This window comes from Curcuma longa, chromosome 13 (genome assembly GCF_044706935.1).
Source record: "Curcuma longa cultivar G26 ecotype Majalengka, Jawa Barat chromosome 13, ITB_CL_G26_1.1, whole genome shotgun sequence".
Classification (NCBI taxonomy): domain Eukaryota; kingdom Viridiplantae; phylum Streptophyta; class Magnoliopsida; order Zingiberales; family Zingiberaceae; genus Curcuma; species Curcuma longa.
Window position 1 is genome coordinate 5,247,272 of NC_133873.1, and position 16,446 is coordinate 5,263,717.

The following is a 16,446-nucleotide window of genomic DNA, read 5'->3' on the forward strand; positions in this document are numbered from 1 at the left end:
AGTCAGTCGGCCACTCTGCGCAGTTATTCGGCCACTCTGCTTAGTCATTCAGCCACTCTGCTCAGTCAGTGGGCTATTCTGAGTAGTCATTCGGCCAGTCGGCCACTCTGTTCAGTCAGTCGGCAACTCTGCGACTCGGCACTCCGTGACTCTGCACTCTGCGACTCTGCGACTCTGCACTCTGCCCACTCTATGCAGCCTCACTCAGCCTTACTCGACAACTCTGTCGACTCGGCCACATGGCCACTCGGCGACTTTGACAGTCCGTCCACTCTGTCACTCATCCAGGCTGCTCAGTCACTCATCCAAGTCTCTAAGCCACGCATCCAGGCTACTCCATCTCTTATCCAAGTCACTCAGCCATCCATCTAAGTATTGCGATCATCTCATCCTGTGTCGGCATCTCATTTCGGCGTCACACCTCAATACCTCAATATAACTGATGAGCATAATTCCTCCCGAGTCCTCCATATACTGTCTGGTCTCGGACCATCTCCATCGACAATTACCCTCTTTAGGGCTCAGTCTATCCTGACTCGGCATGCTGAGGTATTCTAATTTTGAACCATCACTGCCTCTATAGCTTTGGACTGCTCCCCCTACTGGTCGGTCGACGCTTCCACACCGCTAAGCCTTCGACCGACTCTCCATGACCTTTGGTTGCTCTTGGTCGACTCCTCTACAGCTCTTCGACCGACTCTAAATTTTATGGAAGACCTCTCTATAATCTCTGATCGATTCTTCCCGACACGCATGTGGCTGAAAACCTGAAGTATGATGAGCCCGACACAAGGTTATTAACTTGTATGTTTTGCATGCAACACACATGCAAGCCATGCAACCCTTCATGCAACACGAATGTAGGCCATGTAACACACATGCAAGCCATGCAACACAAATGCAAACCACACACCTTCATACATGCAATACAAATACAAGTCAGGTGCCTAGCATACAAGCACAAGGCAAAATACATGCAACCCTTCATGCAACACAAGCACTGAGCAGTAAAGCGCCGAGTGCTTTCCTACGCCCAGCTCTCGACACGCATCGACGTCCATGCATCATCGCCGAGGGAGACGCCGCCACTACTGAATCTTCATCCACCTTGACGGCACTCGAGTCCCCTCGTTGTCGGCGTGGACGATGTCGCCGCCACCTAAAACCTTGATACTCCGACACGTGGAGGTCGTCAAGCTCTCCACGCATGCCGACTCCTCCTAGTCCGACTCCGACCCCTCCTTGGTCCGAGTCCGACTCCGACTCTTTCTTGGTCCGAGTCCGACTCCTCCTTATTCCGACTCCGACCCTTCCTTGGTCCGAGTCCGACTCCTCCTTAGTCCGACTCTGACCCGTCCTTGGTCCGAGTCCGACTCCTCCTTAGTCCGACTCCGACCCTTCCTTGGTCCGAGTCTGACTCCTCCTTAGTCCGACTCCGACCCTTCCTTGGTCCGAGTCCGGCTCCTCCTTAGTCCGACTCTGACCCTTCCTTGGTCCGAGTCCGACTCCTCCTTAGTCCGACTCCGACCCTTAGTCCGAGTCCGACTCCTCCTTAGTCCGACTCCGACTCTTCCTTGGTCTGAGTCCGACTCCTCCTTAGTCCGACTTCGACCCTTCCTTGGTCCGAGTCCGACTCCTCCTTAGTCCGACTCCGACTCTTCCTTGGTCTGATTCTGACTCCTCCTTAGTCCGACTCCGACCCCTCCTTGGTCCGAGTCCGACTCCTCCTTAGTCCGACTCCGACTCTTCCTTGGTCCGAGTCCGACTCCTCCTTAGTCCGACTCCGACCCCTCCTTGGTCCGAGTCTGACTCCTCCTTAGTCCGACTCCGACTCTTCCTTGGTCCGAGTCCGACTCCTCCTTAGTCCGACTCGGACCCTTCCTTGGTCCGAGTCCGACTCCTCCTTAGTCCGACTCCGACTCTTCCTTGGTCTGAGTCCGACTCTTCCTTGGTCCGAGTCCGACTCCTCCTTAGTCCGACTCGGACCCTTCCTTGGTCCGAGTCCGACTCCTCCTTAGTCCGACTCCGACTCTTCCTTGGTCCGAGTCCGACTCCTCCTTAGTCCGACTCCGACCCTTCCTTGGTCCGAGTCCGACTCCTCCTTAGTCCGACTCCGACTCTTCCTTAGTCCGGCTTCGACTCCTTCGTAGTCAGTCAGCTCCATACCGACTCCTCGAGTCAGTTACCTTCGCACCGACTACTTGAGTCAATTATCTACCGTGCCCTGCATCCCTCGAAGTCATGTCTATCTCTCTCTCATAGTCTCATCATTAAATAGCCGTCACTTCAGACATAAACCCCGTCGCATATATCGGGCTGACTCGGGTTCACTCGCACTTTAATCTAGTCAGTCAGACTCACGCTTTCTTCGACTAGACTAGCAGGGAGACTTATGTTACAGGTGTTATCTTACCCAAGTCCTCCTTATCACCCGAGTCAGATCACCCAGGTCTTGCTCTCTCACAGTCTTACCACCTACATGCAGATGAGACATGCAATTTAATAATTATATCTTTTCTGACATTCTTATTACTGCCGATGTGACATATTCATTAATTAAGATGGGACAGGACCATCACCCCTCCATGATATATACGACCACTCCACACTCCGCGCAGGTATGCGAGATTCGCCTCACACCTCTCATTTCATTATTCTGCTGCTTGCTCAGCTTTCTCCTCCACTGTCTAACTTGAGCGTCGGAGTGGTCGCGCTAGGGCACCCCTGACCTTCCCTCTCACGCTCTCTTCATGTTTACAGGTCCCCTCTTTTGATGTCGAAGGTTGGTCGTCGATGATTTGTTCGGCAGTGGATTTCAACCGGAACATCTCAGAAACTAGGTGTCTATATATAGACATTTATCTTAATTTTGTCTGTCACTCTAATCGACTAAGGGCCGAAGGTGGCCGGCCGTTGTCGCAGGTAAATTCTCATATATCCTTTTCATGGATCTTTTGCTTTTGTAATTATTAGTTACGTTTAATAATTTCAGGAAACTACCATCTGCTGCAAATCCTAAACCTGCATTGACGGCTGGGAGAAGAACCCACTTAAAACAATTATACTAATTAAAACAATAAGTAGCGGAACTTAAAACAAATATACTAAGCAAACCAATAAATAATCATATTCCAAGCAAGATAACGGACGGCAAACTTGATCTAGCAAAATGAGAACTAGACAAGATAAAACTAACTTGATTTAGCAGAACCAAACACTAACAATTTTAATAGTGCTTGAATGCAAGAAGCAATAGTAAACTTAGAATAATATGCATGCAAGATGAAGAATACCCAATATATGTTAAACAAATTATTTTTTATTTATAAATTCTTCTTTCTAGAAAGTGTAGAGCAATTCGTTAAAAAATAATCTAAAAAATTAATGTACAATTTAAATACACCACGTACGACCACTAAAATAAATAAAATATCTAATAGTCCTAATTGTCAATTAAAGTTGAAGCTCGCGAGCGCAACATCTCAATACAGGAGCACAAGAACAACACCTTTTGAAAGTAGTAATAGAAATGTGATGTTACGAACATGTGCCTCAAGTCTCTTTTTATAGAGCCTATGTCGATAATGATATGATTCCATTTTGATCGATCGGAACCACTTCGATCGGTTGGACCTTGCTATTTTGGCTGCAAATTCTATCCCGTCGATAACTCTTTCCATGGTCTTTGGTGAATTGCATGCCTTCTGATCTTTTAGAGCTGGGTCAAATTTTAATTTCGATTGACTCCTCCAGATCGTCGGATTTCGTCATCTTCGATGACTTGGAAGCCATCTCCAATCGCATAGATGCAAAGGCCACCTTCGCATAGATGCAGAGGCCACCTTCGCTCCTTGCTCCAATAGCTTGGAAGCTCTTGACTCCGTAATCAAGTCTTATCCTCAATTAGTCATACTCTCTTTCAATCATCTAAAACTGTATGAGTTATATGATGTTCATAGTTGAATTAAGCTTTTACAATAATAGTTCTACACTTGCAAAGGATATTGAATCCATCTCCAAGAGCTTTAGTGTCTTATCGTATCTGAATAAACCTCTCTCTATATCCATGGGATCGGTTCTATGGGGGGGCTGCTAAAGTAATGGATCTATATATATATATATATTTTAGTGTCTTATGGTAAATAAATTCATATAGTAAATATATCGGCATGCCCTATTGGGTCGCCCATAAAACACAATGGCAAAAGTACTCAGTACTAGGTCCATGAAACAAACTATCGAGTCAATCGTCATCGCCTACAGTAGGAGGATATCAAAAAAGAAAGAGGGAGAATAGATCGATATACTAATTATGATGAGAAGAAAAAGTGTCGCCGAGTTCTTTGAATGAATAGATTGACCTAGAAAATCATGTAGGATTTTTTGGAACCTTGATATTTATTTATCTACAACTCCATGGCCCAAAATCATGTAGGATTCTTAGTTGCTTGATTTGCTATTGTGTGTTCGACATCAACTATTATGGGTGTAGAATATATGTCAAACATATTATGAGAATAACATTGAATAATAATTATGTAGCACAATTTTCTATTTGAAAAATTAATTCTCAATACAACACATATGTATCCTGTGATGAATAATAGTTATTATTTCAACTCAATTTGATCATTAAAAGAGAGAGGACCCTAAAGTTAGACTTTCTACAACAATCTTCTTTCGGATTATTTGGATTGGTCGGATTATCTAGGTACGAGTTTATAGGTTTTGGATTGATTTCAAGTTTGGATCAAATTTGGGTTGAAAATTTTTTGTAATACCCTTGCTTCAATTCGACCTGAACCCACCTGTCCTACCTAAATTAACACCCCTACTGATTTTTAATGTAACTTTATCTTTTTGAGAAACCCTTTAGTTAATTCATCTATAATCTTCATTTTTATCATTAGACTTTGGTTAATCCGCCTATAGCAAACCCATGCCTCTCATGAAAACTGCAAACATGCACCAAGAAGGGAAAAAAGAGTTTTAATATATCAAAATAATATAATTAATTAATCATATGATTTACTCCAACTTATATAATAGTTAGGGTATTCACAGTGCAAACTTTTTCAAAAGTTTTTTGGTTACTGGGATTATCATTTTTTTTTTAAGGTATCATAGTTCAAACTTTTTTAAAAGTTTTTTTTTCGAAACTATGTAAAAACTTAATTATCACCGGATAGGATTTTTTTTAAAAACCGTTTGCTATAGTACCATTTTATAAATTATCTTACAGTTTTTTATAAATTATTTATAATAATTCATTATTTAATGTTGCCTTCTTTTTAAATTTATAAATTTTTAATAATTTTTTAACAAATTATTATTTGCAATAATATTATATATTCGTTATATTAGGGTTTTTTTAAAGATATGTGAATTATTTATGTGATAACAATGTGGTACTTAGAAAATATAAAAAATTTAGGATAAAAATAAAAAATACCTCTATTTTTTAACTTATAAAAATTTAAAATATATTATATTTTAACTATATAAAATATAAGTTATGTATATTTTAACAGTTTACTTTTTTATAAATACTGAGGTTAGGCTTTAAGTTTTCCCTACCCCTTTTCACCCTTCTCCTGTCGCTCACCCTAAACGCTAAACCTCACCGTCCCTCGTCGCCGCCGCGCTCGTCGCCGCACTCGCCGTCCAGGTAAGATCTCGCCGCTCCTTTCTTTATTTCCGTCTCCTCTGTAGATATCTTCTCATCCTGAATTTTATGCAGAACATCCTAAGTCTAGGTGTGACATTCGATTTAGCTTTGGTAATCAAGAAATATCTGGTGTCTTAGATAAGTTCATTTATGCTTGATGCAAATTAAAGATACTTCCTGCATCTAGCATCTTCAGTTTATGGGGTGTTAAAGGAGGGAAATTATTTTTAATCTCCTACTTAATTCTCTCTGATCCTCCCATCTGAGTTGGTTTTGTTCCTTCTAAATTTGTCTCTGAATATTTCAGATCCTCCTCAATATAGTTTCTCAATTCCTTGTGATATTAAATTATTTATGTATTTTCCATTTATGCTAAGTCTCATTATCGTTCATGTTATCATCTCTATAAAATAGGACATATATTATCATCAAAATGTATATCAAATGCATTAGCATTATTTCATCACCAAATTTTGTCACTGTTTAAGACTATCAAGATATTACTTCTTGTAGTTGTTATCTTAAGCAATTAAAAATGTCTTTATGTTGAGTTTCTTATCCACGATACTGAATCTTCATCCTTTTATCATAATGATAGGAACTTCCAAACTCGTCATTATCATCTTCATCTTCACCAAGTTTGAAGTTGACTACATAAATCTTATTCCTATGTTGAGCTCTATGCATATTTATATCACAACTAATTGTGATCTAATCTTACCAAAAAATAGAATTAAATAATGTGACCCTGGAAATGGTCAGTATCTATCGCAACAATAATTTTTCTTCTATCGTCTTCTTCATTGTCTTAGAAACCAAGTTTCTCTTTCGACACTTTTCTTTTCTCTCTCTAATCGATTAGTCGATGGTAAGATCAATCTATCAATCATAGAATTATAGTTTCGGTACCGTATCAATATTTGAGTTTCTATATTATTAGTCATCTTTAATTCAGACATGATTGTTAATTTGTTTTATATTAATATATATTCTTTTGTAGGAAAAATGGCTAGAAAAGAACTTTACAAGTCATATATATCAGGGATTATGAAAAATTTGGAATGCTGGGGAAGAGAGAAAAATCTATAATTGAGAAATATAAAGAAGAGATGAAGCAACTGGAAAACAAACGGAAGAAAACATGCAAACATAATGAGAGATTATGAAAGAAAGCTGAAGGAAGTCAAAAAAGAATATCAGTTAATTATTGAGGAAGTCATTAAACAAAATAATGGACTGTTGTACAAGATTAAAAGCAAAAATGATACATTCAGAAAATGCTTATCTGATGGGGATTTTCTGAAAATGATTCCAAAATGATTCCACTAGTCAAGCTCATCTGAGTCAAGCTCAACATCTGAGTCATCTGAGTCAAGCTCAATGAATATAATTCTTGATGCAGAAGCTGAATCTAAAGTTTTTGAAGGAAGTGGTGAAGCAAGAAGTGGTGGACAGAGCAAAAAGAGGAAGATGAAGAGGAATGAGGAAAGCAACAATTGAATGACTTGATATGCAACTTTAGATTATTTTGTCAAAATCTATGTTTTTAACATCTTATATGATTTGGTACTATATCTTGTTTTCTAGTTAGTCAATTTTGATGACTACTCTTTTCAAGTAGAATTTCTATACAGTTAAAATCTACGATGTCATTTTCAAGCATATTAATGTCGACTGCATCAAATCAAAGCCAATTCATCCTCTTGAGGTGAAATTTCCAAAGCGTTAGAATCATGCTAGCTAGCTAATTAAAACAACACGACACGACCTTAAGGTGGTCGATCACTATTGTAGCAATAATCTTTCAATCACTATTGTAGCAATAATCTTTCTCCTATTATCTTCTTCATTATCTCAGAATTAAACTATGTGTCTATCTCACTCTAATCGACTAAGGGGCGAAGGTGGCCGGCCGGCCGTCGTCGCAGGTAATTTCTCATCCTTTTCATGGATCTTTTGCTTTCGTAATATAATTATTAGTTTAATAATTTCAGGAAACTACCATCTGCTGCGAATCCTAAACCTGCATTGACGGCTGGGAGAAGAACCCACTTAAAACAATTAATTATACTAATCAAAACAATAAGTAGCGGAACTTAAAACAAATATACTAAGCAAACCAATAAATAATCAAATTCTAAGCAAGTTAACGAACGGCAAACTTGATCTAACAAAATAAGAACTAGACAAGATAAAACTAACTTGATTTAGCAGAACCAAACACTAACAATTTTAATAGTGCTTGAATGCAAGAATCAATACACAATGTACGACAACTAAAATAAATAAAATGTCTAATCAATTGAAGTTGAAGTTCGCGAGGGCAACACCTCAATACAGGAGCACAAGAACGACACTTTTTGAAAGTAGTAATAGAAATTTTATGTTACGAACATGTACCTCAAGTCTCCTTTTATAGAGCCTATGTCGATAATGATATGATTCTATTCTAATCGATTGGAACCCTAAACCCAACCCGACTCCTGCCCTCTTCATCCTTCTTCTGTCGCTCACCGTCTCTTGTTGCCGTACCTCATCGTTGCACTCACCGTTCAAGTAAGATCTCGCCGCTCCCTCTCTTTCTTTCCGTCTCCGCTCTGCCGATCACTGTTGGAATGACATCTCGGTATGATCTAGTGTTTGAAAACAACTGGTATCGAGCGGCACGGATCGACACTGAAAACCTGGATTTGCATTCTGTTTCTCAATAATATCTAGATATATTTTGAAATTTTACATGGATTAGGTCTATGTATTTGTTTTTATCTTTTACGTCATCAACTAATAAACATTAATATTAGTATCCACTCAATTTTATATTCACACTATTCAATAATAACAAATAAAGTTCTTTCTCAGAAATATAATTTATGTGAATTAAGCTTTCTTTGGTTTTTCTCCCTGTGACACGCATCCTTTTTAACTCCTCTTGACTTTGAAAAGTTATAATTAAACATTGATTTTGTTGCAATTAAATTCACAACACTCCTCTTAAGCTACTTGAAGATATCACAACCATTCATTTTGGTATCGATACACCCAATCTTTGAAGCTCTTCAGGATTTGATTAGTAAATTTATATGATCACTGAAGCAAACAAATTGATTTGACTACTTCATTGAACTGCACTCTCTCTAATGAATTAGAAATCGATCTCTATATTTTTATCATCACGTGGTAAAGTAGATTAGAGGTTATGTGCATTTTACCTTGGTTGTCACAGTACAACATGTCCTAATTCGATTTCAATTGTTTGCCAAATAAACTCACATTAACTATAGATCATAGCTCTTAGTTTGCCTGTATACTTGTATGATTATGATAGTTTTCTTCCAATTGTTTAGAGAAATTAAATCACCTCAAAAGGACTAATAACTTGATTTGGATTCTTTGTATTGCAGGATCTACCCAGACAATATTAGTCCCCATAATTTAAAGGTTGACGTCAACCATGATACAAAACAAGAATTTCTAAACATATCATAGAAGTCTCATAGATGCTTCCTAATAATCATGGCACTAAAACTTATGATAGTAACTACATGTTTAGTCTTGTAACTATGAGGTAGTTGAGTTTATCAATCATTTGTCTCAACCTTCTTTCTTGGATTAGTTCATGGTATCATGATTTAAAATTTTGAATTGTATCGTAATTTCGATCTATGATTGGAACAATATAATTTCAGTACCGTATCAATATTTGAGGTTCTATATTATTAGTCATCTTTAATTCAGACATGATTATTAATTTATTTTATATTGACATATTTTTTTTGTAGGAAAAATGATTGAAAATTTTTTTTAAGTCATATATGTCAGAGATTATGACAAATTTTGAGAAGAGATGGTAAAATTGTAATTGAGGAATATAATAAAGAGAAAAAGAAACTAAAAAAATGAAGAAATATATAAACTTTAAGAGAGATTATGAAACAAAGCTGGAAGAAGTTGAAAAAGAATATCAATTAATGATTGAGGAAGCTATTAAAGAATATGAGACACTGTTGAACAAGATTAAAAGCACAAATGATACATTCAGAAAGTGCATATTTGATTGGGATAATCTGCTAAAAAATGATCCTATTATTGGGCCATTTGAGCAAGCTCAATTAATATAATTCTTGATGCATAAACTGAAGTTGATGTTGTTTTTGAAGCAAGAAGTGGTGGACAGAGAAAAAAGAGGAAGAGGAATGAGTAAAGCAGCAATTGAATGATTTGATATGTAATTGTAGATTACTTTGTCAAAGTCTATATTTTTAGCATCTTATATGATACTAGTTGGTGTATTTTGGTGTCATTTTCAGGCATATTTGAGGTTTTATATTATCAGTCATTTTTTTCAGACATGATTTTTTTCCTTTTAATTAGTCTTTGTAAACTTAGGATTTCTTCCTTGAATATTGGATTTTTACACTCGCTAGTTAAATTATGGATCTTAACTTATTAGGTGTCTTTGACTCAATTAACTATCCAGTTTACAAGAGTAAACAACTAACCGTCAAATATACCTTCATATTCATAGATTTTTCTTGAAAGCCATTGAAAATTCCTTCTTGCTTTCTCCAATTGAAGAGAAACCCATTGTCGGAGAACGTACACTGATGTCCAATAGAAAGCCAAGTAGGTCAAGACCATGAAGAATCGAGAAGCACCATAGAGAAAGAGTGAATATCTCTTGCTTAATTTTTTTCCTTTTTCTAAAAATAGAAATAAAAAATAATATAAAAGAGTTAGATTATTTATTTGGTTCATAGTCCCCATAATGGCTATTCCAAAACTTACAATTCATTAGGTGGATCACTTCCCAAATAGGTACTTTTATATCTTTTCCTTCTGAAAAATTGTGAAGGAAGAGAAATCTCATACAATCATGGAGATTACGATAATACTTTATCGAATCTCTTACAAAAGAAATGCAATACACAACTATAAAAATGTTATTAACAATTTGAGATTTTGAGCTTGACATTGATTGTCCAGGAGAACCACAGTGTAGATGAGCGTAGCTTGCTTGAACGCAGTAAAGAATGAAGAAATTGAATGTTGAGCCTATGCCATTGAGCCCTTTTTTATAAGACTTTATCGGTTGACTGAATACTTTTTTTTCTATTGATTGATAAAAATCTAATCGTGCAAAATCAACACTTAAATTCCTCTTTTTCGATCGATTGATCAATCGGTTTTGGTTGACCGATCAAGCACTGTACCGCCTTCCGTCTAGATTCATTAGCGGATTGGATAAAATCCCACTTGATCCATTTTTTCAATTGCCTGATCCTCTAGAACAATTGATTGATCCCCAACTTTCCTTTCAGGTTAGATTGCATCCCGCTCGATTCACTTTTTAGGTTGCCAGATCCATGAAAACCTGTTGACTAATCCTGATCTTTCCTTCTGGAGTTGGATTGTATATCGTTCGATCTTATCTTGAGTTATCGATCAAATCTCCTTGTTTGATAGTTCGAGCCATCCGATTGACCAGAAGTACCACTAGATAGACTGAAATTCTATTTCCTGCAAAATAGAATTAGCACAATAGAAATAATAGTCCTGCAAAACAGAGTTAGCAAACAGTAGAAATATGATCATGCATGCTTTATTATTTTGACAGTAAAAAGTCTGATCTCGATTTTGAAATCTACATTGATTTCTTAGTCGGATCATTGTCTAACTCAAAGGACTACCCTTGTCCTAAGATTGAACGCTCCTCATTGCCTTCAATTTAGTAGGACTTTTTTGAACTTACCTTTCTGTCAAAGATTCAATCCAACTGACCTGTTTAGGTTTCCTTATCTAATCTACCCACTAGGGAGGGTTTCCCCTTACTTGATATTTGATTCTATTGATCCATCAAGTGTATTCTATCAAATGTCCGATTTATTAACTCATCTAATCTTTCCCTACCTATCTAGTCCTCCTAATCCACTAACACTTTGTTGCATAGTGTTCGATCTTCCTGACCCGTTAGGATTTTGCTGTCTAATGTTCAAACCTCCTAATCCACTAAAGATTTTTCTTGTCAAGTGATATGCACATTTAACACCCACATCAGATCCATGGATTATCAACTTGCACCATCAGGCCAATCAGCCACGCAATAGAGGCAGAAGTTTTGCCAACAAACTAGTCGTAGATGCACCAATATAGGAAAGGAAAGATTTCTTAAAGTTGATTTGCAATTCAATGTACTGAGAAAATGAAGCCAACAACACTCTCAATTCTGAATGGAAATATTGTCATTTACCTTTGAGAAATTAAAGAGAAGAGAAGAGCATCGTCCACAAATTGCAAAACCTAGAATTCTTTCTGCAATCCCCACATGCATTTAGACCACCTCCCTTATCAATTTTTAGCCAATATACGATCTTTGCTATCCAAGTAGCAAGCAACAAGACATTGATCCTCAAAATATCATCCAAAACATATCGACTAATATTATCAAAATATCGGCTTTGGCATATTAAGTATATGGTCAAAACTATCTCTTCCTTGTTTCCCTTCCACCAATTTAGAATTTTACGATCATGAGATTATGGGTTTGATGGCTTTGAAACCTAGTTAGAGGAGGATTAAATAACATGCAATAAATTTAAGAAGTTTGGTGCATTTGAATGTGCTAGAAGCGTGAATTTGAGGTGAACTCAAAGGCGAGGAAGATCGGATAGCATGGAGCAAGCTCGAGGTGCTTGGGGAGCTTGATGCAATCAATAGAACTAAGTCATTAGCTTGATGCATCATGAGATTGGATATTTGGGGGCATGAGAGTATGAGTAGGAGTAGATTAGCTAATGACTTAGTTTGAAGTCTTTAACTATTGGATTATTAGTCTCAAGTTATAGTAGTCTTATAACGAGATAGATAAACAGAGTGAAGAAAAGTTCATACAATAAAACATTAGAGATGCAAATCAATTGATTAGAAACTGAGAAGTCAACTCAATTGGTAACATAATTGTTGACTATTGAATGATAGCTAGTGTTCAATTAGTAGACTAATGATCACAAAAGAGGGCAATTGATGAACTTCTTATACAAGCTCTTAATTAGAGATGACTTCATAAAAATATTCGTAATACTCCTTTAATTAAGTGGTTAGGTAAGATGAAAAGCATAACTCACACTTAGCAAGAAGTTTTAATCCTAAACATCCAAAAATTGGATTGTAAAAAGGTTATCTTAATACCTTTCGCCAGATCCAGCAAACGAACGGTCAGGATTAAGTAAAAAATCTGATCATGACCATTTCCCTATTAAAGGTGGCACGCGACGCGATTGCTTCACACGTGCGCGCGCTGTTCGTGTTCTTATGGCCGCGGAAGTCTCCTCCCTTGGCCATGCTCTGCAACTCCATGCTCTGATCCTCAAGACCGGCGGCGACCACCTCCATCCCCACTCCTCCCTCGCCTTCTCCCACCCCGGTCGCTCCTCTGCCATCGCCAATGCCGTCGTCCGATGTTACGCTCGGTCCGACCGGCCACGGGAAGCACTGCTCTTCTTCTTCCACCTCCAGCGGTCCGGCCCCGCCCCGGATCCCTTCGCTCTCACATTCCTCCTCTCGTCGTGCGCCCGCCTCCGTGCCGCCTCCGAGGGCCGCCAGATCCATGCCCTATCCCTCAAGCGCGGCTTCTCCTCCAACCGTCGCGTCCAGAACTCACTCATCCACATGTACTCTGCCTGCGGCTTCCTCGACCATGCCGCCGAGGTGTTCGACAGGGTGCCCGAGAGAGACGTCGTCTCTTGGACCTCCATGATCAACGGAGCGGTCGAGGCGAACCGACCGCTTCGCGCGCTCCACTTGTTCGACTCCATGCAGAGACATGGAGTCGAACCAAATGATGCGACGATCGTAGCTGTGCTCCGAGCCTGTGCGGAAGCAGGAGCTCTGGGCCTCGGCCGTCGGGTGCATGAGATGGCTGTACAGGCAAGGCTCGATTCTAAGCCTAAGGTCGCAACGTCCCTGATAGACATGTACGCCAAATGTGGCTGCATTGCCAGTGCCGAGAGGCTGTTTGAGCAAATGCCAAACAAGGATCTGTTCGCATGGACAGCCATGATTTTTGGCCTTGCAAATCATGGGAGGTGCGAGGATGCTCTGAGACTGTTTTACCAGGTGGTGGAAGATGGAATGAGGCCTAATGATAGGACGATAACAGCTGTGCTCAGCGCTTGTCGTAATGCTGGAAAGGTTGCAGAGGGATACCGTATCTATAATTACATGCACCGCTATGAGTTGAGGCCAAGGATTCAGCATTATGGGTGCATGGTTGATCTACTTGCCCGGGCTGGGCATTTGGATGAAGCAGAAGGATTTCTTCGAAGGATACCAATAGAGCCTGATGGTATCATGTGGAGGACTCTGATCTGGGCCTCAAAGTTACATGGAAAATTCGACCATGCTGAGCGTTTGATGAATGAATGGAAGGTGCTTGAAAAGAATTCCACTGAAAGTGAAAATTTTGTGCTGATCGGCAACATGTATGCATCTATTGGGAAGTGGGAGGACAAGGCAAATGTTAGGGAGTTAATGCTTGCCAATAGAATTAACAAAGTCCCTGGTTGTAGTAGGATAGAAGTTAATGGCATAGTCCATGAGTTTGAGGCTGGTGATAGTGGGCACCCCGAATCAAAGAGGATATATGAGAAAATTAACGAGATGGCAGAGAAACTGAGGTTAGAAGGTTACACTCCGAAAGCATCAGAGGTGTTGCTTGATATGGAAGATGATGAAAAAATTCTACAACTGCATCATCATAGTGAGAGACTCGCAGTGGCATTTGGGCTGATCAGCACTAACCCAGGGGAGAAAATCCTGGTTGTCAAGAACTTAAGGTCTTGTGAGGATTGCCACACTGCAATGAAGCTTATATCTAAGGTCTATAATCGAGAAATAACCATTAGGGATAGAATCAGGTTCCACCACTTTGTCAATGGTTCTTGTTCTTGCAAGGATTACTGGTAAAAAGAATTGTATGCTTCAATGAAATTTCACATCCACAGTGGATAAATGGGTGGCTAGACTATAACTCAGTTGACTGAGAGCTAAAAGATTATGAAATAAGAACCTTTTCAGCTTTTGTAGGTTCTGCAATATCCTGAAAATTAGTTTTCAATCCCCAACGGCACAGTATAACTGTTTTTTTTCTCTGATGCACTCTGCTGTATTGAAATTGTCTAATGTATACAATCTGCCTAGATCATGAAATAATTTTCCATCATTAAGAGTATTCGAGATCACAATGCCATGAAATTGGGTTCCATGTCAGATCACTGCAATTTCACATTTATGAGCATCACTTGGCATATTTTGGTTTCCTCAATTATTAGCAATTATTTGTACGACACTAACATAAACAGTTCCTATTCTAGAATACTATGCAAATCTTAGCTTCTAGCCTAACAGTTCATACAAACACTAGAATCGTGATGGCCTGAAAATTCTCTAGCATGAGCTCCTAGTTGGGAGGTGAACCTTTTAAAGATATGCTACTCATTCCACAATTCTGTAAAGGAAGCATATCCAGTTGCATTCTTATTTGTGTACCTTCAGCAAATGATTACATGATTCATAGGTAATGTGCCAATAATTTCTGAAGTTCTAACTTAGAGACGTACATCACTAGTTGGGTTGCCAAACACATTAACCCCTTATAAAAGCTATGACAAGATGATCATCAATTATTTGTGCTGGTATCATATTTATTGGCCGGGACCATTTTAATTTTTTATAATAACCTCCATCTAACTTAAGACGCATCATCGCATTAATTAGTCTATCTTTTTGTTCCTTTGATGTTTATTCTAATGAATTGACAACCATCACCGCTACTGCTTCCACTTCAAAGTTCAAAACTAATCATTAAGCTTTTTAAATAAGCAAGTTGCAAGTGATTTGTGATATTATTCCTCATTCATCAACTGTTGTGTTCTTTTTCTGAATTTGCATTGCTAACAAAGCTACTCAAGATAGTTATCATCTTCCATATTACAATATCTTAAATCGATTTTTATTTTGATCCAATGATCAACCATTTACTTATGGAGTCACATCCCTTTGGTTTGGTGTTCAAACTTATAATAGCTAGCAAAAATCTTCACTCTGCTATACCCATGTTTTGCAAATTTTTCTCTATCACAAAATAGATTAGAATTTACCACTTTTGCATCATAGCACATTTGCCTTTTGAATTTCCTCTATCCTGACAACTTTTCATAAATTTCTATTTAATCTCACTAATTGCTTTTAACCTGTGATGTAGGGAGTCCTAAGGCATTTTATTTTATTTTTACATGCTTCCTGATCTTCTTTTGAACAGCATGACAGGTGATTTCATCAACGCAATACACTCATATAAAGGTATATCGTTAGATAATATATGTTCACCCACTTTGTTGACTTCTAACTTGAAGACTATATTTTTTTGTTCATGACGACAGATACTCAGTTTTTCAATCGGAATATTAACTGAAGCAATTATCAGTAATGTCATTCTCATGTATTTTTTTTCCTTTCCCTCCAAAAGCATAAATAGAGAAATGCCCGTGCCAATCTTGCACTTTTCAGAAGTAGAATGCATACCAAAGGATCAGTTTACAAATTCATAGCTTCTTTCATTTTGATTCTACTTGTATCATGTGGCACACAACGTGATCATAGTTTGTAAAGTATGGGTATTAGATCAGAACTGAAATCAACAGCTTTTTCTGTCCCTTGTTGATCTACTTTTTTGTTTTTGCATTTCAAAAACATTAGAAGATGATGCGCAGCTAGGCAAAAAG

The 16,446-nt window shown here is 38.3% G+C and overlaps 1 protein-coding gene across 1 annotated transcript; it reads left to right on the plus strand.

Annotated features, from left to right (window-relative positions):
• Positions 1-12,976: 12,976 nt before the first annotated feature.
• On the plus strand, positions 12,977-14,854 carry LOC141844582 (pentatricopeptide repeat-containing protein At1g08070, chloroplastic-like). The gene has a single exon (XM_074732624.1). The coding sequence runs from the start codon at positions 12,977-12,979 to the stop codon at positions 14,627-14,629; it is 1,653 nt and encodes a 550-aa protein (XP_074588725.1). The 3' UTR covers positions 14,630-14,854.
• Positions 14,855-16,446: the final 1,592 nt, after the last annotated feature.

Coding starts and splice junctions, on each gene's coding strand:
- LOC141844582 (XM_074732624.1), top strand. CDS start 12,977: ATGGCCGCGGAAGTCTCCTCCCTTGGCCATGCTCTGCAACTCCATGCT.